Consider the following 26,627-nt stretch of genomic DNA (forward strand, 5'->3'; position numbering starts at 1 on the left):
GCAGTGGGACCCAAGTGACTTGTATACAGACCAGTAAGAGTAGCCATGAAACAGCCAAATAGATACACACAGGACACAGAGAGTGGGAACCAAATGACTTTATACAGGGCATTATGGGTAAAAACAAAATGGCTGGACAGACACATTACAGGATCCACTCAGTGTGACACATTTAAGTTATTGGTTCACAGGGCATTATGGGTAGCCAATAAACACCTAGACACATGCACACATGACTTGAGGACTGGGACCCAAGTATATTGTATTCAAGGCCATCAGAAAATGGTAGTAATGAAACAGCTAGGCAGATACATGTAACAGAACAACTGAAGATACAATATTTTATGTGGTTTTTGGTTGTTTTTCTGTTTGCTAGGATACAACATTCTATATTTAGAACATTTTGCTGTGACTGTTGGTTTAGGTGTTGTATACCAATAGATGATGGCCAGATTTATTACGTTGAGGGCGCCCTTACAAATTAACTCTGGTCCCTGGCATTACATGATGGCCGACCACAGTCGATGAACAAAATATCAAGTGACATACAAAATTCATCTCAACTTGTAAATTATCTTAGATATGTTGACTCATCTTGATACACATGTCAGTCATTTGACTTTATCATAAAGGGATTATAGTTTGTTAGAGGGCACACTGGTCACAGCTGAAGTTGAGATTCATGAATGATATGCACAGAGACATTATTACAAGTCGTTGCATGCAAAGGTTAAAGATCAAATAACTCTTTAAAATACAAGGATGTCAGTAATGTTTGAATATCACCATAAAATAATTTAATATGCTGACTAGCCTGGGTGGCAGTGAACAATACTTGTTGATGTTATAGTTTTACCATAGAGTTGAATTTCTGCAAAAGGAAATCTTCGAAGGTAGTCATGGAAACCTCAGAAACACAAAAAAAAAATGAAACTTTCATCCTAACCCATGACCAATTTCTGTTTCCAGCAATTTCACGCAATTTTACACTTAATAGACTGTTTCGCTGCGAGATCCAGTGTTATGCGTGAAATCGACAAACAAAGGTCATAGCGTCGTAAACATCACATGGGATTCAACAAGCACAAAACATTTTTAGGAGTATTTCCTTGATGTGCTATACACATTTGATGATGGTCAATTTTGATGAAATATATCAACACGATATTCCCACGTAAAATTATAAAAGAGAGTTCCGGTAATTCAAAATCAAATTATTCAATCTGCATCTTTCATACACTAAGCGATATCTAAGTGATTGTTTACAAATTGTGCTGATAAACTTTAAACGCAAAAGGCTGAGCAGGATGAGAACGAAAGAGCAGTGAGACTTGTTTTTGTCCTTCAAATACTGTTCCATTCACATTCGTCATCACGTCCAGTGCTCCAAATACCTTGGTTAGGGAGACAGTGGATGCGATGACTAGAGAAAATTAAAGATTATTTGAGGTGAAAGAACAAGTCTTGTACTGTAACTCTCTCGTTTGTTTTCAGTTTTGCCTAAAACTAGGTAAATTTTCACTATGTAGGGGCTCTTAAATCAAAACAGCTGAACCCTAACTTTTTTTGAGAGCTATTGAATAAATTCAAAAATGTTAAAAATTTCTAGGTTTATTCATGTTAATTTTTGTTAAGAAACTCAATAAATTGAACATTAGGCTGTAAAATTCAAAGGTGTTACAGGCTCTTGGAGACCCATTAATCTTTAGTACAAACCGCTTAATCAAAGATAATTCCCTGAATTATGGACACGTTCTAAACTTACTATGAAAATCTCTCTGAACTACAAACATCATACTGTATTTCACATATTCAATTAGTCAAATAGCTTGTGTAATTAAAATTAATGCTTCTCAAAATCACTTGAAACTACATGTATTCTTATCTTCGTTATTTAACCCGCACACAGCTGGATGTATCCTGACTAACATCTCTAATTTTGCTTTCTCGCATTTTCAACATTTTTGGATCTTTTCTTGTCCAATATATCGGTATGTGCATGTGACCTCTGCTCTGTCCCAAGCATGAACCTCTGGGGTGGTTTTAAGATGCTAAATGATGACGTAAAAATGTATTATCTTTCGCCAGTTTAATTTCTCTCTTTTCAACTTTCATAAATGGATTTTTTGAAAACAAAAATAGTTAAATTAAATCCAAATAGTAAATATTTTTTTCACAATATGTAATAAATCATTGTTTTTTTTAGGTACAGATGATATTTATTTTTTTTGTAAATGTATGTTTTGATGATGTTGTGATGGAAAATATGTCTGTGTTTACTGATGATCCCAAAGGCAAAGATAAATCCAAACAATATATACTGGGTATTACATTGGGAATAGATACAATATCTTGTACAAATGTAAAATATGTAGTCAGTTGGTATTCTGAGCTTCATTGCAAGCGCCCATGCTCGGTGACCTCACCAGCTTGCTCTGTGGCATCACAAATTTGTGCAATAAAATTTCATTTACTAAGCAACTTTTTCATTATTTTGAAAACTAAATATTTAACTTGCTTACTCAAGAAAATAAAAGTTTGCTCTATTTAAAGTGCAACTCAAATGAAATTCCATATAAATTAACACTATTTTGGACAATAAACATTTGTAATTTATGCAAACACATACACTACTAATGGAATAAATACGGTACATGTAAATCATTAAACCCAGAACAAAATATTCAGGTTTCTAGTCACCATGTGCATGTAACTGTAATTTTTATTTTTTTTCAAAATGTTTGAAAAAAAGAAAATGCTATTTTCTTGAAAAATAAAGCATGCTTTTCAAGACAATTTTAAAATAAAGAAAAATAAAACTTGGATTTTAGAGAAGAAAAAACTTGTTTTTTGCTTGGTTTTATCATTTCTTTTTGCTGTGTCAGTTTCATTCATTGTTACTGTAAAATACTATATTTTTGCTTGAAATTAATGTTTCAGATTCAGTGAAAATAAAATCTAGTGAATATAACTTTTTCCTATATTTCACATTCAACTCATCAAATATCAGTGAAAATAAATTCCATACAAAACACCCAGAAAAGCCTTTTCAGCGAAAATTAATTCCAGCTAAAATAAAGTATTTAACAGTAAATTAAAAGTTCTTAACATCCTCAGTTTTGATTTGATACTAGTGTGTCCCTAGTGTCTTTTCCAGTTAGGTTTTATGACGTGATAAAGTTTGGGGTTTAGTACCTCAAACTTAGAACGTGCGAGTCTCATTGTTTAAGTATTATTGCTAAGAAGAATTCTACATCCTATTTCAAAACCATGGTATTATTTGCAACAAAGTTTTATTAGACAACCCATTGGGAGATGGCATTGGAAAACCCCTGAGTCTGACTGGCTGCTATTCTAGTAATAGTAACTGATTGGTCTTGTTGCCATATATGGGCATAGACTGTATCTATTTATAGCAACTAGCAAAGAGTTGCCATCACCATGGAATTCTCACTGTTATCATAGCATGTACTCTATGTCAACACAGAAAGAATTCATTTCTAACTAATTAAACTTGCACGGTAAAAAAAAACAAATTGATTTTATCCTCCATGGAGAAAAAAACAATTCCCACATATTTCAATAAATACTTAACCTTTCCACCACCAGACTTTCTCTGCCAAATTATTCTGCGCTTTTTTCTTATATTCTTCAATATTTATAGAAATGAATCCTAATTTTGGAACCAAAAAAAAAAAATATGAGTAAATTTTTAGTTTACACTCAAAAATTTTGCTATTTTCGTTCCAAATTTGTAAATTTGTGATAAAAAAAACTGCTGGGAAAAAGGTTAAGGGTCAGGGCAGCAATTATATTGCTTTATTTGTCCATGTTTTTAATCTGAGTCAGACAAAATAATTCTGTGTCATTTGAATTGGTGTAATTATCCCATACGGACAAAGTAATGTAAATAAAAAGCAGACTACAGTAATCCTCTTAAGAAACTTATAACTATGATTGCAATTCTGTGTCACATAACGGTCATTTCAAATTTTGCAAAATTTGATCTCATACTGGTATTGCAGCTTTTGTGAAAAAAAAAATGTTTTCTCTGACAATAATAAAGCATATATTCTATTTACTATTTTTTAGCTGAAAAATACAATAAAACCTCTATAAACGGAGATGACCGTCCATTTTTAATTGCAATGTTTAATGTTTTACAAAGGCAGATATCTTTGGGAGTTTGACTAATCATGTCTATGCTGCTTACTGTATGTCAGTAACATTCCTTGTTACCCTAACAACAGTGGTTGCTAGGGTTTGGAATTGTTCTCATTTTGTAGGAGTTAAATACTACCTAGTTTTAGAAAACAGATATTTGTATTAAATTTCCAGAATTCTCTATACATAGAACGTACGAGTTATACATAGTGTTGTCTTATGGGTAGACTATTTGTAGTTGTCTGGGAAGGTTTGAGGAAATTATTCTCAGACTGATTATTTATGGATTATGAAACTAAGTATATTTTGTTCCAAAAAACTGAAAAAGGATACTGATTGGGTAACTGAAAAAAAAAATGCTGACCACTCTCAATGACCCTCTTTAGTTTTCAAATGGTCTTTGTAGATGATATAAATGTATTACTGCATTATTTGGTAGTACCTTTTTAAATGGGCTTTAGCTGCATTTTGGGGGAAATTTTTAATTTTTGTTAATCTATGCAATACAGAACTAGCATTATCGTTGTGGTTGTAAATAAGTATGTCAAACGGCATGTATTGAATAAAATTAAATTTCCAATTTGATTTTGAAGGACACATTGAATAATTGCATATAATAAATGAAAAAAAATGAATCATTAGTGAGAAAAAAGGAATTATAATATTTCAAAGAATGTGTTCGTGTATATACAATTTATATTAGTATTGATGGTGTAGAGCAATTCAACATGTATTTTCAGTTAAAAATGAATGAAAACAATTGGCAAGATTTCAAAACCGGTTGCATTCTTTAAATTTTGCTGAAGAAGGGTTTTATCAAATTACTAAAAAGGGGCAAATAATTAAAGGGCAAGCGGCAAATACCCACTGACGGGATATCTAAATTTATTTCCATGGAAACAATCGCTTTATGATTTCCCCTCCTGTGCACATGCTGGAATTAAGTCTCAATCAATGATAACAACACACGCTAAAAATGCAAAGGCTCATGAGTAGATGCTGGTTTGTAAGCAACAACCTACTATGACCATCTGACACATGCGCAGGTGACGACTCACCCGCTTCGAACCATCCTCTGGCAGCCATTTTAAATTAACAATTGGTCAAAATACAGACTTCCATAATTAAAAACTACAATTTTTTTTGTTTTTCATCAAATAATAATTCAGTAAAACTTCAAAAAGTTCTGTTGTCATATGTGTCAACTGTACCCATCTTTTTTAAAATTACCCCCAGGTTGTATGTAAGAAGTCAGTTGGATACAACATATTGAAAAAATCAATTGTGTGTCAACAGTTTCTGGTTTTAATTTAGTGGCATCTACAGACTCATACCCTTGTGATATGCAATGTAAATAGACCAAGACTAAAAGTCTAGGTGGGATTCTATAAACAGCTTTGGATGTAGGAATGCTTTAATAGTAATCTCTAGGAATTTGACAGGATATTAAACTGCAGAGCTTTGCATGTTGTAGTGTTTTTATGTGGTAATGGGAGAGGTGAAGTGAGGTGAATTCCAGTCTAGTATTGGAGCTGGTCAAGTTTGTGCCTGATCCAAGGCACATTGTAGAATAGAATAGAATAGAATAGAATAGAATAGAATAGAATAGAATAGAATAGCACAGAATAGAATAGAATAGAATAGAATAGAATAGAATAGAATAGAATAGACTAGACTAGACTAGACTAGACTAGACTAGACTAGAATAGAATAGCACAGAATAGAATAGAATAGAATAGAATAGAATAGCACAGAATAGAATAGAATAGAATAGACTAGAATAGAATAGAATAGAATAGAATAGAATAGAATAGAATAGAATAGAATAGAATAGAACAGATGGAATAGAATAGAACAGATGGAATAGAATAGAACAGATGGAATAGAATACAACATATGGAATAGAATAGAACAGATAGAATAGAGTAGAACAGATAGAATAGAGTAGAATACAATACTAGTATTGAATTAATAAATTGAATTAGAATGTAGAATTGACTATTTATGTGTACATCCTGAGATGTTGGTACAAAAGTTTCAGTAGACACTCCCATTTAATTTTACTGTTACATGTATAATAAAATATCTAATGATTGTCTGATTGTAGATTTGATTTTATCATACTTACATTCCCGGGTTTAGAACTTAGAATTCATGAATCAGCCGAAAGGAAGGAATTTGAACCCAACAGATGAACTTTTACAGGGTTACTCCCTGTATTAAATTTGGATTGAATGAATCAATGAAAATATTGTGGTTGATGAATAAAACCAGATGGGATTGATGAATCATTCCTTTGACATGTCTGCTATATGTGTTCATTTCCTGGCATTTCATAAAAAATGTGGGTAGGCAATAAATTTACTTGAAATTATGTATTTCTACCCATATTTCTATAAATATTTGTCGTTGTCATTGTTTTGTATCAATCTCAGCAATAATTATATTTATCACATAATTACAAATATGTATTGTTTAACTGTTTGGAAAATGAAAATATTGATTGTTGATTGTGAAATAATATAGTACCCAATATAAATGTATGACTTGTTATTGTGAATGTGTTTTTTTTTTTGCTACATAGGAATGCAGAAGTCTTGGTCATCTATGGAATTTGATGTGATTCGTCAGGAATTTTGATTGAAAACAGTTCTGTTTGTATGACGTTTGTATGTCGTTTCACTGTGTGTTTATTCCATGTTTTGTCACGCTGTGAAAATAGGCCTAGTAGTGCCATTTTAGAATACCTACAATACTACTGTATGACAAATATTGAAACTAAAAAAAAACATTCATGTTAAGTTATCTAAAAAAATAAAAGATTTTTTAAAATGGCTGTATGGTGGCGCTGTAATCAACATAAGGGCATTCGCTGGTTCCCGACGTCCCTTGCAAATGGCAAGTAGGACGCAGGTAACTAGTAAGACACTGTTAGACCCGCTTTCTGCATCAGTCTGGAATTGCTGCTTGGATTTCACTCATTAACCTCGTAAAGCCATGATGAATGAAGGTGGTCCTATTTTTGTAGTTAAGTGTCTTACAAGATTGTACATGATTGGTCACAATTCCCTTTATACACCTAAAATTCAAGCCAATCATAATGCAGCTTGTTTGTTGATAGGTTATTTCAATGTCTTGCACAGATGCATCAAATCAACTAAGTGACAAGTGATGTGACAAGTATCAGTAGATTCATCATGTGGATAAAAACACACAACTGTCATCCACTTTTTGGAAAATTAGCATATTCAGATTTGCTATATTTAACAACCAATCAACATCACTGTCACCCACTGACCTTGTGGGTAAAATCTTAAGAGCATATGTAGACTGCTATAGGAGGGGAGGGGGGGGGGGTCCTGATCCATGGAATAAGTCAATGGTAACCAGGCTATGCAAATATCCAGTTTCAAGTCTTAATTTTGATATTTATATATTTCCTTGACAACTTCAGCTATGCCCAATTTTGTTACCCCTCTTTTATTGTGCATGAATAAATTATGTATTAATTGATCACTTCAAGTATTGTTTTTTTATCATTATTACCGTAATGTTTTTGCGTATGCATACTTTTTCTGTCTTGCCGTGTAAGAAAATTTATTCGTAACATGGTCACAGACTTGATTATTCCAATTTTCCATGACACCCTCACCAAATTATACTTTGGTGTTAGGATCTTCATTTATTTTATCATTTTCTGCTAAAAATTGTAAATTTGGATGTACTTATTTTTAGTCCCCGTTCGGACGGAGTCCGAAAACGGGAACTTATAATTCGGTCTCCGTCCGTGCGTCCGTCCGGAGTCATATCTCAGAATCCCTTGGACCGATTCCGTTCATTCTTTGAATGTGCCTAGTACTTTATGTGGGACATATGCACATGCAGTGGTTTAGCGATTCGATTCAAAATGGCCGACTGGCAGCCATCTTGTTTTTTGATAATGTTGTATTTTGGACATGCTTTGTCAGTTTTCATTCAAACTTGGTACATAGATTATACTATGTTAGGATACATGTCCATGACGATTTATTTCACAATTGGATCAAAGATGGCCAACTGGCAGCCATCTTGTTTTTTGAAAATGTTGTATTTTGGACATGCTTTGTCAGTTTTCATTCAAATTTAGTACATAGATCATACATGTTAGGGTACATGTCCCCGACCATCCGTGAGTTCCTGAGTCCATCCGTGTGTCCGTCCGTCACTCTGTCCAGAGTCATATTTCAGAATCCTGTGGACTGATTCCGTTCATTCTTTGCATGTGCCTATTACCTTGTGTGGGACATATGCACATGCAGTGGTTTAGGTGATTTGATTCAAAATGGCCGACTGGCAGCCATCTTGTTTTTTGAAAATGTTGTATTTTGGACATGCTTTGTCAGTTGTCATTCAAACTTGGTACATAGATTATACATGTTAGGATACATGTCCATGACGATTTATTTCGCAATTGGATCAAAGATGGTCGACTGGCAGGCATCGTGTTTTTTTGTTTTTTTATGCGGTATCTTGGACGTGCTCTGTCAGTTTTCATTCAAATTTGGCACATACATGTACTTTATACATGTTAGGATGCATGTCCATGACAATTTGTTTCAAAATCTGGTCAAGGATGGCCGATTGACAGCCATCTGACTTTTTGGCCTTACTGCTATAATTCCACAATTTATGTACCATTTTCATTCATATTTGGCACATATCAGTGTGTTTCATAATCAGATCAAAGATGGCCGAATAACGGCTGTTTTTATTTTTGGCCATATTACTACTACAAGGAACACAATCTGTTGTATATGCCACTTGGCACTCAAGTTTCAAGGACATGCTCGCGACAACCCCTCCACTTTAATATGACGAGCACAAAGAGAACTTTTAAAAATTTAACGGGGACTGTGTCATTTTCAATGACTTGTGTTTATGTATTTGGTATTTCATTGAACATTCAACCTTGTTGCAAAATGTTTCCTCCACTGGCAGTGTAAGTCATTGTAAAACCCATTTATTTCCCCAAGGCCAGCCACTCATAGTTTATGTTTTGTTAATCTTTCAGAGGTGAAGCAAAGATATGGCAGCCTAAAGTGACCCCTATGAGTGCTGCGGCTGCAGGACACCATAATACACCACCATATCAAGTATCTCTGAAGGCAGATAAGTATGATGTGAGTGCATGTTTTTAGTCCCTGTTCGGACGCAGTCCGAAAACGGGGACTTATGTTTTGACCTCCGTGTGTGCGTCTGTGCGTGCGTCCGGACCTGTATCTTAGAAATGCCTGGACCAATCACAATCAAACTTCACACATACATCATACATGATATTACACATATGCACGTCAATTTGTTTCACGATCTGATTCAAGATGGCCGAATTTCTCGGCTGGTTACAGATGGATTTTGTTCAAACTTGATATATCCATTCAACATTTTTGGACCTTGATGCACATCATTTTGTTTTACGATCTGATTCAAGATGGTCGAATGGCAGCCATTTTTGTGCCAAAAATCCTAAAAATCAACCATTTCTAAGCTGGTATATACATTAGACATTATGGGACCTTGATGCAAATAATTTTGTTTTTCAGATAAGATTCAAAATGGCCGACTGGTGGCCATTTTGTATTAATGAATGTGGTTCTCGTGCCATATCTCTGACTTGCTTTCACTGATTATGTTCAAATTTTAAATATTCATTATACATCATGTCATAGATAAACAGATATATTGGTTTGATGATCCTATTCAAAATGACCAAATGGTGGCCTTTTTTGTGCTAAACAATCATCAAATATCAAGCATTTCTAGCATTTATGGATGGATTTCATTCAAACTTGGTACATATCTTAGACATTACAGGTTCCTAATGCACATCATTTATTTTTCAGATCGGATTCAAAATGGCTGTCTGGCAGCCATTTTGTTTTAATGAATGGGCTTCTAGACCCATATCTCCGACTTGTTTTGACTGATAATATTTTCAAATTTGAAATATTCATTATACATCATGTCATAGATAAACAGATATATTGGTTTGACTATCCTATTCAAAATGGCCGAATGGTGGTCATTTTGTGCTAAAAAATCATCAAATATCACGCATTTGTGGGTGGATTTCTTTCAAATAGGTAAATACATTAGACATTACGGGTTCCTGATGCTCGTCATTTTATTTTTCAGATTGAATTCAAAATGGCTGCCTGGTGGCTATTTTGTTTTAATGATTGGGCTTCTAGAGACATATCTCTTGAATGCTTTGACTTATTATAATTAAATTTTATATATTCGTTATACATCATGTTATATATACATGTATTCAAAATGGCTGATTTTTAATGCTGTTCCAGAACAATATCTCTCAATATGGACAAGTACTTGTTTGACGATCAGATACAAATGTCAATCATTTTAATGTTAAAAAAAATCATATTCCTGACATGGTTATATTCCAGCTATATTACTATAAACATAACTATATATCTTAAATTTGATAACTAACGGGGACTGTGCCATGCATGGCTTGTTTAATTTGATTTCAGGATTCTCCTGGCATTGGCAGCTCTCATAATACTTCAGCCCAGCCATTCCCAGGTTCTGCCAAGGTTGTACATTTGCAGTATAATTCACCAGTAGGTATATACTCCGCACAGAACATTGCAGAAACATTCAAAGGACAAACAGAGGGACTGATAACTGGTGTTGTTGGTGGGTAAGTATTATACATTCAGATCATCCAATCAGCAATCGCATTAGATTTGAACATCCAATCAGGGAAGACATAAGATTCAAAAGAACCAATTATGAATCACATTAGATTTGAACATCCAATCAGGGAAGACATGAGATTCAAAAGAACCAATCAGGAATCACATTTAGATTTAAACATCCAATCAGGGAAGACATGAGATTCAAAAGAACCAATCAGGAATCACATTAGATTTGAACATCCAATCAGGGAAGACATGAGATTCAAAAGAACCAATTAGGAATCACATTAAAATTTGAACATCCAATCAGGGAGGACATGAGATTCAAAAGAACCAATTATGAATCACATTAGATTTGAACATCCAATCAGGGAAGACATGAGATTCAAAAGAACCAATCAGGAATCACATTAGATTTGAACATCCAATCAGGGAGGACATGAGATTCAAAAGAACCAATTAGGAATCACATTAGATTTGAACATCCAATCAGGGAAGACATGAGATACAAAAGAACCAATTAGGAATCACATTAAAATTTGAACATCCAATCAGGGAAGACATGAGATTCAAAAGAACCAATTATGAATCACATTAGATTTGAACATCCAATCAGGGAAGACATGAGATTCAAAAGAACCAATCAGGAATCACATTAGATTTGAAAATCCAATCAGGGAAGACATGAGATTAAAAAGAATCAATTATGAATCACATTAGATTTGAACATCCAATCAGGGAAGACATGAGATTCAAAAGAACCAATCAGGAATCACATTTAGATTTAAACATCCAATCAGGGAAGACCTGAGATTCAAAAGAACCAATCAGGAATCACATTTAGATTTGAGCATCAAATCAGGGAAGATTCAAAAGAACCAATCAGGAATCACATTTATATTTAAATGAATCAATCCAATCAGGAATATCATTGAATTCAGTAAATTTGATCATGATCTCATTTTGAGAAACCTTGCTATGCTTAGCATATCAATATTAGATTTCATTACTGTCTTGTGGAATAACTAATTATTATATTTGCATATATTATTACTAAACACCAAGTTCTGTGAATTACAAGTATACCTTGCATGCATAATTATTTGAAAGTTTCTATTTCAATAAAAGATTTCATATAAAATTTGGTATATAATGTTGTTTATTTGTAGCGACAGCCCGGGTCATGTTGATACAAGTTCACCTGCGTATCAGTCTGTCCATGGATCTGGTGGTCCGGCATACGCTAATCCAACAGCCCAGTCTAGATCTTTTAAAATGTTACAAGATATGACTGAAGAAGATGGCGGCGGCGGTGCTGGTAACTATGGTACACCCCAAGGTTAGTCATCCATGTAATTGCCTCCACTTGAGGTTGAGTCAGGTCGGGTCGGGTCGGGTTGGTTCGGGTCAGGTCAGGTCAGGTCAGGTCTTGGTGGCAGTCGTTAGTATTGCCAAGAAGATAAATTTTCACTATTTGTATTGTATTGTAAGTTTGTAAAAAAAATTTTACTGTTCCCTTTTCTTCTCTGTTTCGAAGTCTTTAGAATTTACAAAATGTATGTGCTTTCTATTTGTCTGTCTTTGATTTGCTTTCTTAGGCATGACTCTGGTAAGTTCAATCTGCCATCTATCATTTCTTAGATATTTTTGTCTATGTCTTGTAAAAACTATGGGCAAAGGGTAGTCCATCAGATATGCTGCCCTGATGTGTATGTTATCCATAAAAAAATGTCCTTAAAAATCAATTTATGCTAAAAGGTCTGTTAACTTCAGTAAAATAAGAATTTGATGCTCTTTGAAGATCACTTCGAAAAGTTTTTCTGTGAAGATGGTTGAACGTAAATCTTTAGGAATACATAAATTCTGCTAGATCTTCCCCATTTGTCACTATATCTCATCGTACCTTTATTTTCATCAGCCCTTGGTAATACTGAGGGAAAAGTTGCTCATCACATAAATGATTGAAAATTGTTATCCCTATAATTAACTTCATTATTTAACTGCATGTTGCGTGTGTGTGTGATTTATTGCATGTTTATTCCAATTGTCACTTTCTTGGAACCTTGGTTTTCCCAGATATTGCAGCATTCTCCCCAATTGATGCATGGAGACAAAAAATCAAAATACTGATGAAAATGAAACTGTATTCATAGCACAGGAAGTTCTTTACTTTGATAATTAGGAAGTGGAATTATGGTGTTATGTAATTAGGTACTATTTACCATTGTCTATTCTCCTATTAAATTGTCATTTAAAAAATGTCTAACCACTAGATGGTGCTAACAAACTACTAGAGGGAGGTATCTAATTATCCTTGTAACTTGTAGCTTGAGTCAGGAAATTATTGTTCATTTTACAGTTAGTTTAACTTTTTGTTAGTCAGGGGAAATCATGAATTGTTGTAGCAGTAGACATTTGACTAGGACCGTTAATGCAGTCATAGTGACTTTTGTAAAATGTTATCCATAATCTCAAAACACAATAATCACACAATATGTATCACACAGATATGTAATAAACAAGTTTTTTTTTTTATATTTTGGTTCTATTTCAAGCATATTCACGTTAAAAAAATGTTGTTTCAGCTTCTCTCTGTTTGGAGTTTTCACGTCAACAATTTCTTATCAAAATTATTTCCTATTTGTCAATCTAGAAATTGAAAGATTACAAATACAAAAAAAAAAAGGATGTAAAATAGCTCTGATATAAACTTGCGTAAGACATAAAATTAAGTACTAAAGTAAGTAAATGTGTATGTGCTCTTAGTAAAGCAAAAATTATTTATTAAAAACATGAAGTAACTTTTAATAAAAAAGATAATTATATAAATGTGCAAAATTTCTGGTACATAAACAAAAAGATTTTTTTAGTTTTCAACATCTATAATATAAAGCAATTCAAGTCTACAAATTCAGTCTCAGCACAAGCATCTATAGGAAAGAAATTATGGAAGTTCTATGTAGATATTAAGACGATTAACTGATGCGGGCTTTATTTAATATTGTCAAATAAATATGTCATCATGTTATATAATTTTTCAGCAGTAATTACAAGACAGTATGATTCATGGGAAAAAATCTTTGAAACATCTACAGATGAATAATTTAGGACTGCTGAGTTCATCTGTCAAAATCATTGTTATACAATTTTAAATTCTGTCTAATTATGGCTGGTACATTTCACTAGATTACTAAATTGGGGTTCCGAGAAAGTGACACCTCCCTTCCCAATTTTTTTTTGTCTCATGCATGTTTGTTTGTTTGTTTGTTTGTTCTTTCCTCTACTAAGACCAAGGCCACAGTACTTCTAAGGCAACTGTTACGACTTCAATTACTATAACACCAACGATAAAAACTGAAAAACATTCCCCCAAAAGTTATCAGACAGACAAAGCGCCCTCTACCAGCTATACATCTCCAACAGACTATTATGGGATACCAGTAGATAGCACTGAGTCACCAAATTATGACGATGATAGAATGACACCCGGAAGTTACGGGATGCCAAGAACATCGACCACTTATGGTGGAACTAGTAGATCACCACACTACGGGGTCTATGCGGCCGATTCTGGTTCGCCTCCTGGCGGTATTGACTCGGTGACTGTCAGTTATAATAGAGAACAAGAATCATCGCCGAATTATGGGTATGATCGCGATAAGAAACCCGACACTGTGTTCGGCGTGGCCAATCCCGGCAACCAATCACGATCTTTTAAGATGTTGCAGCAGATGATGACTGATGAAAACAGCGCCCCCAGTACGGGTATCGTAGGTAACCTAACATGCTAATTATTTTAATGAAGAGGTAGATAATTAGGTAGAATTAGCTCACAATGTCTTCAGACATATTAATTACCTCATGATAATTCCAAAAAATAATCATTTCAATAATATCATCACATGCAATTAATCGCACTGCCACTAATGCGTCTGTTCTCATTGTAGTAACTTCCTACCAGTAGCATTGTGGGAAATTTATCTTACACCACATTAACACCTCCTTGACAACGCTTTGTTACTAACTATTTTTCTTTTTTTCTTCAACAACCTCAAATATACTTGTAAGTGCTGGTTTATATATATTCTGAGAATATCTATAAATATTTAACTTTTTGTGTTATTACATGTTGAGGGCGCTCTTCTTGCCTTGCTCCAGAGTGAGGCTGCAAGGTATACCAGTCTAAACTGGATTGTGTTGCTATGTAATTGAACTACATAGCAACAACATTCCCTGATAACAGAACAAGTTACAAATATGGCATAGAGTGAAGGGGTTACTCATCCGGGGGGGATGTGTTTTTTTTGTTTTGTTTTTTTTTGCAATTATTATAGTCACAGCATTTTTTCAATTTTCACTTTTACATAATTTATTGTTTCATGCACGACAATCTTTTTTTCACAAAATTCTTCAGCCTACCATTAAGTTTTCAAATAAGGGAACCCCTAACATGCAAAGTTGCTTCTCAAAACAAGGGCGCCCTCAACATATATTCAGAGAATTTGTTATACTCTTTTATTTTATAGTTTTATTAGTGTTTAATTTATGTCACCTGAACTGTCATATTTCATATAATAAAATTGTGAAAACAAAAATAATACTCATTGAGAAAATTAAAAATATGTAAAGTAATATTATATGCTGTTATATTATTGCTAAGGTTAATATTGATCTGTTTGTCAACAATCTTTGTATTTATTTATTTATTCATATAATTATATTAAATGTTTTAATTTTTTTTGTATTATAATCAACTTTTTCCTGAATATATATTAACAATTTCATGCTGTGGTTAATGTTCAATATAATGTGCTTAAGGGGTCATATAGTGGTCTAAGATGTAATTTGCTCTAATAGTGTATTGGTCTAATCCAAACACTGGGAGAACTGCTTGTTGGCTTTAGTTTATACCGGTAGTAATTTGTCTACACTAACCTAGAATTTATGTATTTTCTGAGGTCTGCAATTCTGTTACTTCCCACATAAGTTTTTTCATATTTTTATTAGCTCTGCTGTCAACGAAGTCGAGCGGAGCTTATAGTATTACTGATTGTCCGTCAGCGTTCATTGTCGTCGTCATCGCCGTCGTCAACTTTACATTTTAGACTTCTTCTTAAAAACCACAAACTGTATAGCTATGAAACTTTCTAGGAAGGTACCTTGGGTGGTTCTCTCTCAGATTTGTTCATTTCGTGTGGATATGTTCAATTTATAGCGAATATTTTTGTCATTTTTGGTCAAAAATGCTATTTTCGACTTCTTCTTGAAACCGCTAGCCCAAATGCTTTGATACTTGGTATGTAGGTACCTTAGGTGGACCTCTCTTAGATTTGTTCATTTCGTGATGATATCTTTATTTCTCTAATTTTGATGAATATTTTTGTCAGTTTTAGTAAAAAATTATATTTTCGACTTCACCTTGAAAACTGCTAGTCTGATTGCTTTGATATCGGATATGTAGGTACATCAGGTGGATTTGTTGATTTTTTGACAATATCTTCAATTCTCTAATTTTCATGAATATTTTTGTAATTTTTGGTGAAAAACGTTAAATTTCAACTTCTTCTTGAAAACTGCTAATTAAGTTTAAATTGCTTCTAAGTCATTGCTTTCAGTACATGCATCACAAACAGAGGAGCTATATCAGCCGACAGGCTGCTAGTTTATAAAATTTTGATAAAGACCTATAGCCAATAGGAAATTATGTCTATTTAGTTCAAAATTGTGCAAAATTATTATTGCTCAAATGAATAAATTCTGATTCAATTTCATGAGAGACCGGTTTTTGAAAATTTTACCACAAAATAGAGAACAATTTTGTAGCAGTGAAATTTCACTTACTTCACAGTGAAATTTACTAGCACGCCCAAATTATTGAATTTTGGACATCTCCTGCAAAAATTTTGCACATTGATTTGAATTTTTTGAATAATTTCATTGTTAATTTTAGACCAAATGAAGTTAATTTTCTCATTGGGTTCAGGTTTTGATCAAAATATCAGAAAACTAATTTGAAAACATGGGTTTGTTTCGTGCTCAAAGGATAACCATGTACATGTATGATATCATTGTATCATAACTGTCTTTGCACTCTCACTGTAATGGTGATGGACAACTTAAGATTACATCAGACCAGGTTCTTCCCCATGAATCTTAATCTTACTCTTATCACTTAAGTAATTTATATCTGTAGTTCTTTAAAATTCATCAAATTGTTGAAAAGATCTGGAAAAAATTACATTTTTCACTTTCTATCTGTCTACGTAGGATCTGCACAACCAGGATTTCGCAGTGTGAGACCACCTAGCGGTGGAGCTGCAATCGGTAACAAGCCTCCTCAAACCACACCAATGTGTGAAGACTGTGATCGTGGAATTGTGTAAGTTTTTTTATTTATTACTTTTTGTGACAAAAACTTTTTGAGACAGCACTCTCATCTGTGTGCATTGTTTGATCATTAGTTCACTATTCATCATTTTTTTTTTTTTAGTTACTTCCCTGTAGTTTTAAGACAGTCATACCGATTGCTGTTGTAGTAATATATGTACTGATGTGATGTGGGAGTTTTAAAACGAGTATGTGTTCAATGTAACAGGGATGAGCATTATAAGTGCTTATTCAGACAATGTCCGAAAACTAGGAATCATGTTTTAATCTCTGTGCGTATATCTGTGTGTGCTTCTTCACCTATATCTCAGAAAGCCTTAAACTGCTCAGATTCAAACTTCATTACATACTTCATAAATCTTCGGATACATATGCATGTCCATTCGTTTTTGCAATCTGATTCAAGGTGGCCGAATGGTGGCTATTTTCGTGCTAAAACTTTATCAAAACCACCAGATCTTGGTCGTCTTTTGATAGATTTTGTTCAAATTTGGTACAATTATCAGACATTATGAGAACTTAATGAGAGTCATTTTGTATTTCTGATCAGATTGAAAATGGTCGTTTTGTTTCAACAAATGTTACTATATCTCTGATGTGCCTTGCCTTGTTGTTTTCAACTTGTTTTTATTGTGTGCTTTTCATGTTGTAAATGAATGTTATATGTCCTTCTTTGCAAAATGTCATGAATTTTTTGAGTCTATTTGCTGCTTTATTTATACTAGCCGTAAAAAGAATATAGTATTTGTGGTGTCTGATACTTTGATGTGCATATTTCTATTATTTTCAGTGGACCTTTTGTCAGAGTCAAGGGCAAGAGTTACCATCCTGAGTGCTTCACCTGCAAGGCTTGCCACTGCAACCTTAAAAATCAAGGTTAGCAAACTTTTAATGCTTAAAAACTATTAATTCTTATTTGCCAATCATGCATGGTCAATGCACCAAAACGGCTTTACATGAATTTTAAAATATGAATTTGGTTTGCAAATGTTTTAAAATATGCAAATTAATTGTATACTTTATTTTGATAAAAATTGACGGGGGTAATGTTTTACCTTTTTTAAATAGGTTACTTTGAAGTTGGTGGAAAACTGTACTGTGAAAGGGATGCTCGTGAACGTGTCCAGCCACCCGAAGGAGCTGACGTGGTTTCTATGCCCGGCCGGTAAGTAAAATTCGCTTCAGATACTTGTTATGTCAATTTGGTTCAAAATTATGAAGAAAAAACGAAAGTGAAATTTTGCACCAAATTGTTTGGTAGTAAAAATTATGTGTGGCTGTTTACATTCTGCATATTACTAAGTGTGGCTGTTTACAGTCTGCATATTACTAAGTGTGGCTGTTTACAGTCTGCATATTACTAAGTGTGGCTGTTTACAGTCTGCATATTACTAAGAGTGGCTGTTTACAGTCTGCATATTACTAAGTGTGGCTGTTTACAGTCTACATATTACTAAGTGTGGCTGTTTACAGTCTGCATATTAATAAGTGTGGCTGTTTACAGTCTGCATATTAATAAGTGTGGCTGTTTACAGTCTGCATATTAATAAGTGTGGCTGTTTACAGTTTACATATTACTAAATGTGGCTGTTTACAGTCTGCATATTAATAAGTGTGGCTGTTTGCAGTCTACATATTACTAAGTGTGGCTGTTTACAGTCTGCATATAACTAAGTGTGGCTGTTTACAGTCTGCATATTAATAAGTGTGGCTGTTTACAGTCTACATATTACTAAGCGTGGCTGTTTACAGTCTGCATATTACTAAGTGTGTCTGTTTACAGTCTGCATATTAATAAGTGTGGCTGTTTACAGTCTGCATATTACTAAGTGTAGCTGTTTACAGTCTGCATATTACTAAGTGTAGCTGTTTACAGTCTACATATTACTAAGTGTAGCTGTTTACAGTCTGCATATTACTAAGTGTGGCTGTTTACAGTCTACATATTACTAAGTGTGGCTGTTTACAGTCTGCATATTACTAAGTGTGGCTGTTTACAGTCTACATATTACTAAGTGTAGCTGTTTACAGTCTGCATATTACTAAGTGTGTCTGTTTACAGTCTACATATTACTAAGTGTGGCTGTTTACAGTCTGCATATTACTAAGTGTAGCTGTTTACAGTCTGCATATTACTAAGTGTGTCTGTTTACAGTCTACATATTACTAAGTGTGGCTGTTTACAGTCTGCATATTACTAAGTGTGGCTGTTTACAGTCTACATATTACTAAGTGTAGCTGTTTACAGTCTGCATATTACTAAGTGTGTCTGTTTACAGTCTACATATTACTAAGTGTGGCTGTTTACAGTCTACATATTACTAAGTGTGGCTGTTTACAGTCTGCATATTACTAAGTGTGGCTGTTTACAGTCTACATATTACTAAGTGTAGCTGTTTACAGTCTGCATATTACTAAGTGTGTCTGTTTACAGTCTACATATTACTAAGTGTGGCTGTTTACAGTCTGCATATTACTAAGTGTAGCTGTTTACAGTCTGCATATTACTAAGTGTGTCTGTTTACAGTCTACATATTACTAAGTGTGGCTGTTTACAGTCTGCATATTACTAAGTGTGGCTGTTTACAGTCTACATATTACTAAGTGTAGCTGTTTACAGTCTGCATATTACTAAGTGTGTCTGTTTACAGTCTACATATTACTAAGTGTGGCTGTTTACAGTCTGCATATTACTAAGTGTGGCAGTTTACAGTCTGCATATTACTAAGTGTGGCAGTTTACAGTCTGCATATTACTAAGTGTGGCAGTTTACAGTCTGCATATTACTAAGTGTGGCTGTTTACAGTCTGCATATTACTAAGTGTGGCTGTTTACAGTCTGCATATTACTAAGTGTGGCTGTTTACAGTCTGCATATTACTAAGTGTGGCAGTTTACAGTCTGCATATTACTAAGTGTGGCAGTTTACAGTCTGCATATTACTAAGTGTAGCTGTTTACAGTCTACATATTACTAAGTGTGGCTGTTTACAGTCTACATATTACTAAGTGTAGCTGTTTACAGTCTGCATATTACTAAGTGTGGCTGTTTACAGTCTACATATTACTAAGTGTGGCTGTTTACAGTCTACATATTACTAAGTGTGGTTGTTTACAGTCTGCATATTACTAAGTGTGGCTGTTTACAGTCTACATATTACTAAGTGTAGCTGTTTACAGTCTGCATATTACTAAGTGTGGCTGTTTACAGTCTGCATATTACTAAGTGTGGCTGTTTACAGTCTGCATATTACTAAGTGTGGCTGTTTACAGTCTGCATATTACTAAGAGTGGCTGTTTACAGTCTGCATATTACTAAGTGTGGCTGTTTACAGTCTACATATTACTAAGTGTGGCTGTTTACAGTCTGCATATTAATAAGTGTGGCTGTTTACAGTCTGCATATTAATAAGTGTGGCTGTTTACAGTCTGCATATTAATAAGTGTGGCTGTTTACAGTTTACATATTACTAAATGTGGCTGTTTACAGTCTGCATATTAATAAGTGTGGCTGTTTGCAGTCTACATATTACTAAGTGTGGCTGTTTACAGTCTGCATATAACTAAGTGTGGCTGTTTACAGTCTGCATATTAATAAGTGTGGCTGTTTACAGTCTACATATTACTAAGCGTGGCTGTTTACAGTCTGCATATTACTAAGTGTGTCTGTTTACAGTCTGCATATTAATAAGTGTGGCTGTTTACAGTCTGCATATTACTAAGTGTAGCTGTTTACAGTCTGCATATTACTAAGTGTAGCTGTTTACAGTCTACATATTACTAAGTGTAGCTGTTTACAGTCTGCATATTACTAAGTGTGGCTGTTTACAGTCTACATATTACTAAGTGTGGCTGTTTACAGTCTGCATATTACTAAGTGTGGCTGTTTACAGTCTACATATTACTAAGTGTAGCTGTTTACAGTCTGCATATTACTAAGTGTGTCTGTTTACAGTCTACATATTACTAAGTGTGGCTGTTTACAGTCTGCATATTACTAAGTGTAGCTGTTTACAGTCTGCATATTACTAAGTGTGTCTGTTTACAGTCTACATATTACTAAGTGTGGCTGTTTACAGTCTGCATATTACTAAGTGTGGCTGTTTACAGTCTACATATTACTAAGTGTAGCTGTTTACAGTCTGCATATTACTAAGTGTGTCTGTTTACAGTCTACATATTACTAAGTGTGGCTGTTTACAGTCTACATATTACTAAGTGTGGCTGTTTACAGTCTGCATATTACTAAGTGTGGCTGTTTACAGTCTACATATTACTAAGTGTAGCTGTTTACAGTCTGCATATTACTAAGTGTGTCTGTTTACAGTCTACATATTACTAAGTGTGGCTGTTTACAGTCTGCATATTACTAAGTGTAGCTGTTTACAGTCTGCATATTACTAAGTGTGTCTGTTTACAGTCTACATATTACTAAGTGTGGCTGTTTACAGTCTGCATATTACTAAGTGTGGCTGTTTACAGTCTACATATTACTAAGTGTAGCTGTTTACAGTCTGCATATTACTAAGTGTGTCTGTTTACAGTCTACATATTACTAAGTGTGGCTGTTTACAGTCTGCATATTACTAAGTGTGGCAGTTTACAGTCTGCATATTACTAAGTGTGGCAGTTTACAGTCTGCATATTACTAAGTGTGGCAGTTTACAGTCTGCATATTACTAAGTGTGGCTGTTTACAGTCTGCATATTACTAAGTGTGGCTGTTTACAGTCTGCATATTACTAAGTGTGGCTGTTTACAGTCTGCATATTACTAAGTGTGGCAGTTTACAGTCTGCATATTACTAAGTGTGGCAGTTTACAGTCTGCATATTACTAAGTGTAGCTGTTTACAGTCTACATATTACTAAGTGTGGCTGTTTACAGTCTACATATTACTAAGTGTAGCTGTTTACAGTCTGCATATTACTAAGTGTGGCTGTTTACAGTCTACATATTACTAAGTGTGGCTGTTTACAGTCTACATATTACTAAGTGTGGTTGTTTACAGTCTGCATATTACTAAGTGTGGCTGTTTACAGTCTACATATTACTAAGTGTAGCTGTTTACAGTCTGCATATTACTAAGTGTGGCTGTTTACAGTCTGCATATTACTAAGTGTGGTTGTTTACAGTCTGCATATTACTAAGTGTGGCTGTTTACAGTCTACATATTACTAAGTGTGGTTGTTTACAGTCTGCATATTACTAAGTGTGGCTGTTTACAGTCTACATATTACTAAGTGTGGCTGTTTACAGTCTGCATATTACCAAGTGTGGCTGTTTACAGTCTACATATTACTAAGTGTGGCTGTTTACAGTCTGCATATTACTAAGTGTGGCTGTTTACAGTCTGCATATTACTAAGTGTGGCTGTTTACAGTCTGCATATTACTAAGTGTGGCTGTTTACAGTCTGCATATTACTAAGTGTGGCAGTTTACAGTCTGCATATTACTAAGTGTGGCAGTTTACAGTCTGCATATTACTAAGTGTGGCAGTTTACAGTCTGCATATTACTAAGTGTGGCTGTTACAGTCTGCATATTACTAAGTGTGGCTGTTTACAGTCTGCATATTACTAAGTGTGGCAGTTTACAGTCTGCATATTACTAAGTGTGGCAGTTTACAGTCTGCATATTACTAAGTGTGGCAGTTTACAGTCTGCATATTACTAAGTGTGGCTGTTTACAGTCTGCATATTACTAAGTGTGGCAGTTTACAGTCTGCATATTACTAAGTGTGGCTGTTTACAGTCTGCATATTACTAAGTGTGGCTGTTTACAGTCTGCATATTACTAAGTGTGGTTGTTTACAGTCTGCATATTACTAAGTGTGGCTGTTTACAGTCTGCATATTACTAAGTGTGGCAGTTTACAGTCTGCATATTACTAAGTGTGGCTGTTTACAGTCTGCATATTACTAAGTGTGGCTGTTTACAGTCTGCATATTACTAAGTGTGGTTGTTTACAGTCTGCATATTACTAAGTGTGGCTGTTTACAGTCTGCATATTACTAAGTGTGGCAGTTTACAGTCTGCATATTACTAAGTGTGGCTGTTTACAGTCTACATATTACTAAGTGTGGCTGTTTACAGTCTACATATTACTAAGTGTGGCTGTTTACAGTCTGCATATTACTAAGTGTGGCTGTTTACAGTCTGCATATTACTAAGTGTGGTTGTTTACAGTCTGCATATTACTAAGTGTAGCTCTTTACAGTCTGCATATTACTAAGTGTGGCTGTTTACAGTCTGCATATTACTAAGTGTGGCTGTTTACAGTCTGCATATTACTAAGTGTGGTTGTTTACAGTCTGCATATTACTAAGTGTGGCTGTTTACAGTCTACATATTACTAAGTGTGGTTGTTTACAGTCTGCATATTACTAAGTGTGGCTGTTTACAGTCTACATATTACTAAGTGTGGCTGTTTACAGTCTGCATATTACCAAGTGTGGCTGTTTACAGTCTGCATATTACTAAGTGTGGCTGTTTACAGTCTGCATATTACTAAGTGTGGCTGTTTACAGTCTGCATATTAATAAGTGTGGTTGTTTACAGTCTGCATATTACTAAGTGTGGCTGTTTACAGTCTGCATTTTACTAAGTGTGGCTGTTTACAGTCTACATATTACTAAGTGTGGCTGTTTACAGTCTGCATTTTACTAAGTGTGGCTGTTTGCAGTCTGCATATTACCAAGTATGGCTGTTTACAGTCTACATATTACTAAGTGTGGCTGTTTACAGTCTACATATTACTAAGTGTGGCTGTTTACAGTCTGCATATTACTAAGTGTGGCTGTTTACAGTCTGCATATTACTAAGTGTGGCTGTTTACAGTCTGCATATTACTAAGTGTGGCAGTTTACAGTCTGCATATTACTAAGTGTGGCAGTTTACAGTCTGCATATTACTAAGTGTGGCAGTTTACAGTCTGTATATTACTAAGTGTGGCTGTTACAGTCTGCATATTACTAAGTGTGGCTGTTTACAGTCTGCATATTACTAAGTGTGGCAGTTTACAGTCTGCATATTACTAAGTGTGGCAGTTTACAGTCTGCATATTACTAAGTGTGGCAGTTTACAGTCTGCATATTACTAAGTGTGGCTGTTTACAGTCTGCATATTACTAAGTGTGGCAGTTTACAGTCTGCATATTACTAAGTGTGGCTGTTTACAGTCTGCATATTACTAAGTGTGGCTGTTTACAGTCTGCATATTACTAAGTGTGGTTGTTTACAGTCTGCATATTACTAAGTGTGGCTGTTTACAGTCTGCATATTACTAAGTGTGGCAGTTTACAGTCTGCATATTACTAAGTGTGGCTGTTTACAGTCTGCATATTACTAAGTGTGGCTGTTTACAGTCTGCATATTACTAAGTGTGGTTGTTTACAGTCTGCATATTACTAAGTGTGGCTGTTTACAGTCTGCATATTACTAAGTGTGGCAGTTTACAGTCTGCATATTACTAAGTGTGGCTGTTTACAGTCTACATATTACTAAGTGTGGCTGTTTACAGTCTACATATTACTAAGTGTGGTTGTTTACAGTCTGCATATTACTAAGTGTAGCTCTTTACAGTCTGCATATTACTAAGTGTGGCTGTTTACAGTCTGCATATTACTAAGTGTGGCTGTTTACAGTCTGCATATTACTAAGTGTGGTTGTTTACAGTCTGCATAGTAATAAGTGTGGCTGTTTACAATTTACATATGAATACATATGGTTGTTTACAGTCTGCTTATGAATACATGTGGCTGTTTACAATTTGCGTATGAATACATGTGGCTATTTATAGTAATTTGCATAAATGCCAGAATTGTATCACTTATACTAAGTGTATGCAGTTTGTGTGATATCATGATAAAGATCCCAATTTGAAGTCAGATGAGCATATATTTCTATAAAGTGAGTCTGTGCAAGAATTTCTTAGTGTTTGCTAGTTTCTTTGCTTATTTGCAAAGTGTTTTTTAGTATGATTGATAACCTTGTTCATTTCTGTTGTATCCTATGATGCCATTGGTTAAAAATACCACACTGCACAGCGGCTGTTGAAAGATTTTCCATTGGCATAAGTGGAATAGAATCTTCATCAATGTGCGCGGCTCACTTAGTTGCATACCACTATCTGAAAAATCTTTTGTATGCATAATAACCCCAATTTTAAATGGGAATCCATTGCTATGGTTTCACTTTTCAATATATAATTGTATTCTTTAAATGGAGAAAAGTATCAGAGGTCTTACACAGGGTTAATATTAACTAACGACCACCCCTCTTCGTAGTCGTATGATTTTGATCATATGGTTGTCATGTGATTTTAAATAGATAAAATTATTAGTTGCAAAACAACAGATGTTTACACATGCAAGTCTCCCTTAGCTGGTACTGACAGGTACCATTAACTGGTATCTTCTCTCGTTTCTTGATTATTTTTTTCTCTATGGTTTTTGTAGGTAAACCGTGCTGCTATCAGACAGTAACCATGACGACCATCAGAGACATTGCTGGTTATGTCACATCAAACAAGTCTAGTCTCATCTAAAAAAAATTAGTATTTCTAGCTAGTTAACTAAGGAGTCTTATTTGCATGTGTAATCATAATACAGTATTTATACCTTGCTAACTAAGGAGTCTAGTTACTTGAATGTGTAAACATGGTTCAGTATTAATACCTAGCTAGCTAGGGAGTCTACTTGCATGTGTAAACATGATTCAGAAGATATGGAATGTTTCTGTCAAATAACCCAAATTACATTAAAGATTATTTTTTCCCTAATAGTTAAAAATCAGTTAAATTATTTGTAAAACTTATGATAATAATTAGGATTTGACATTTTGAGGGATTAATTGTGATCTTTGTCACTCAGGACTGAAAGATAAGTTAGCACTTTTTATTGAAACCCTTCTATCATTTATGTATGGTAGTACTGTACACATTACAGTTGACATGGCGATTACCACCACAGATCTTTTAAAATCTCATACATGTATTTTGTACAAGACTCAATTATTTCTGACAAAATCTGTTTTTTTTAAATACATTTTCAGTCAGTATACTAATCCTTTCATGTCATTGCACACCATGCAAGTGTTTGTAATTTGGTCAGAAATAAAATGTTTCATTGCATGATTTGTTTGTCTCTGGGTGCGTAAAATGATGATGTTAAACATAAATATTATGGTATTTATCATCCCAGATAAGGTGATATTTCAAGCTGAACATCACAAATGAATCATATGCATCATGGGTATGTGATAAAATATCATACCAATTTTATTCTTTCCAATGTTATTGACTGCCCATTAGCCACTAAGTGACAGGCCCACTCGCTGTCATTTTTTTTTGTATTTACTCTATTTACTCTTTTTTGTATTTTC

The 26,627-nt window shown here is 34.2% G+C and overlaps 1 protein-coding gene across 7 annotated transcripts in view; it reads left to right on the plus strand.

Moving 5' to 3' along the window:
• The window catches only part of LOC102801147 (PDZ and LIM domain protein 5-like), a 78,787-nt gene that overhangs the window by 21,072 nt on the left and 31,088 nt on the right, over positions 1-26,627 (plus strand). For 6 of the 7 annotated variants that reach the window (XM_085493847.1, XM_085493848.1, XM_085493849.1 and 3 more), the window contains exons 3-9: positions 9,215-9,323; positions 10,695-10,864; positions 12,032-12,201; positions 14,151-14,636; positions 17,130-17,241; positions 18,040-18,125; positions 18,318-18,414. In XM_085493847.1, coding sequence (XP_085349973.1) covers positions 9,215-9,323; positions 10,695-10,864; positions 12,032-12,201; positions 14,151-14,636; positions 17,130-17,241; positions 18,040-18,125; positions 18,318-18,414 — 1,230 coding nt within the window. The remainder of the gene's footprint in view (positions 1-9,214; positions 9,324-10,694; positions 10,865-12,031; positions 12,202-14,150; positions 14,637-17,129; positions 17,242-18,039; positions 18,126-18,317; positions 18,415-26,627) is intronic. The other variant, XM_085493853.1, reaches the window with a different exon arrangement.

The sequence above is a fragment of the Saccoglossus kowalevskii genome, chromosome 19 (assembly GCF_978046115.1).
Source record: "Saccoglossus kowalevskii chromosome 19, keSacKowa6.1, whole genome shotgun sequence".
NCBI lineage: Eukaryota > Metazoa > Hemichordata > Enteropneusta > Harrimaniidae > Saccoglossus > Saccoglossus kowalevskii.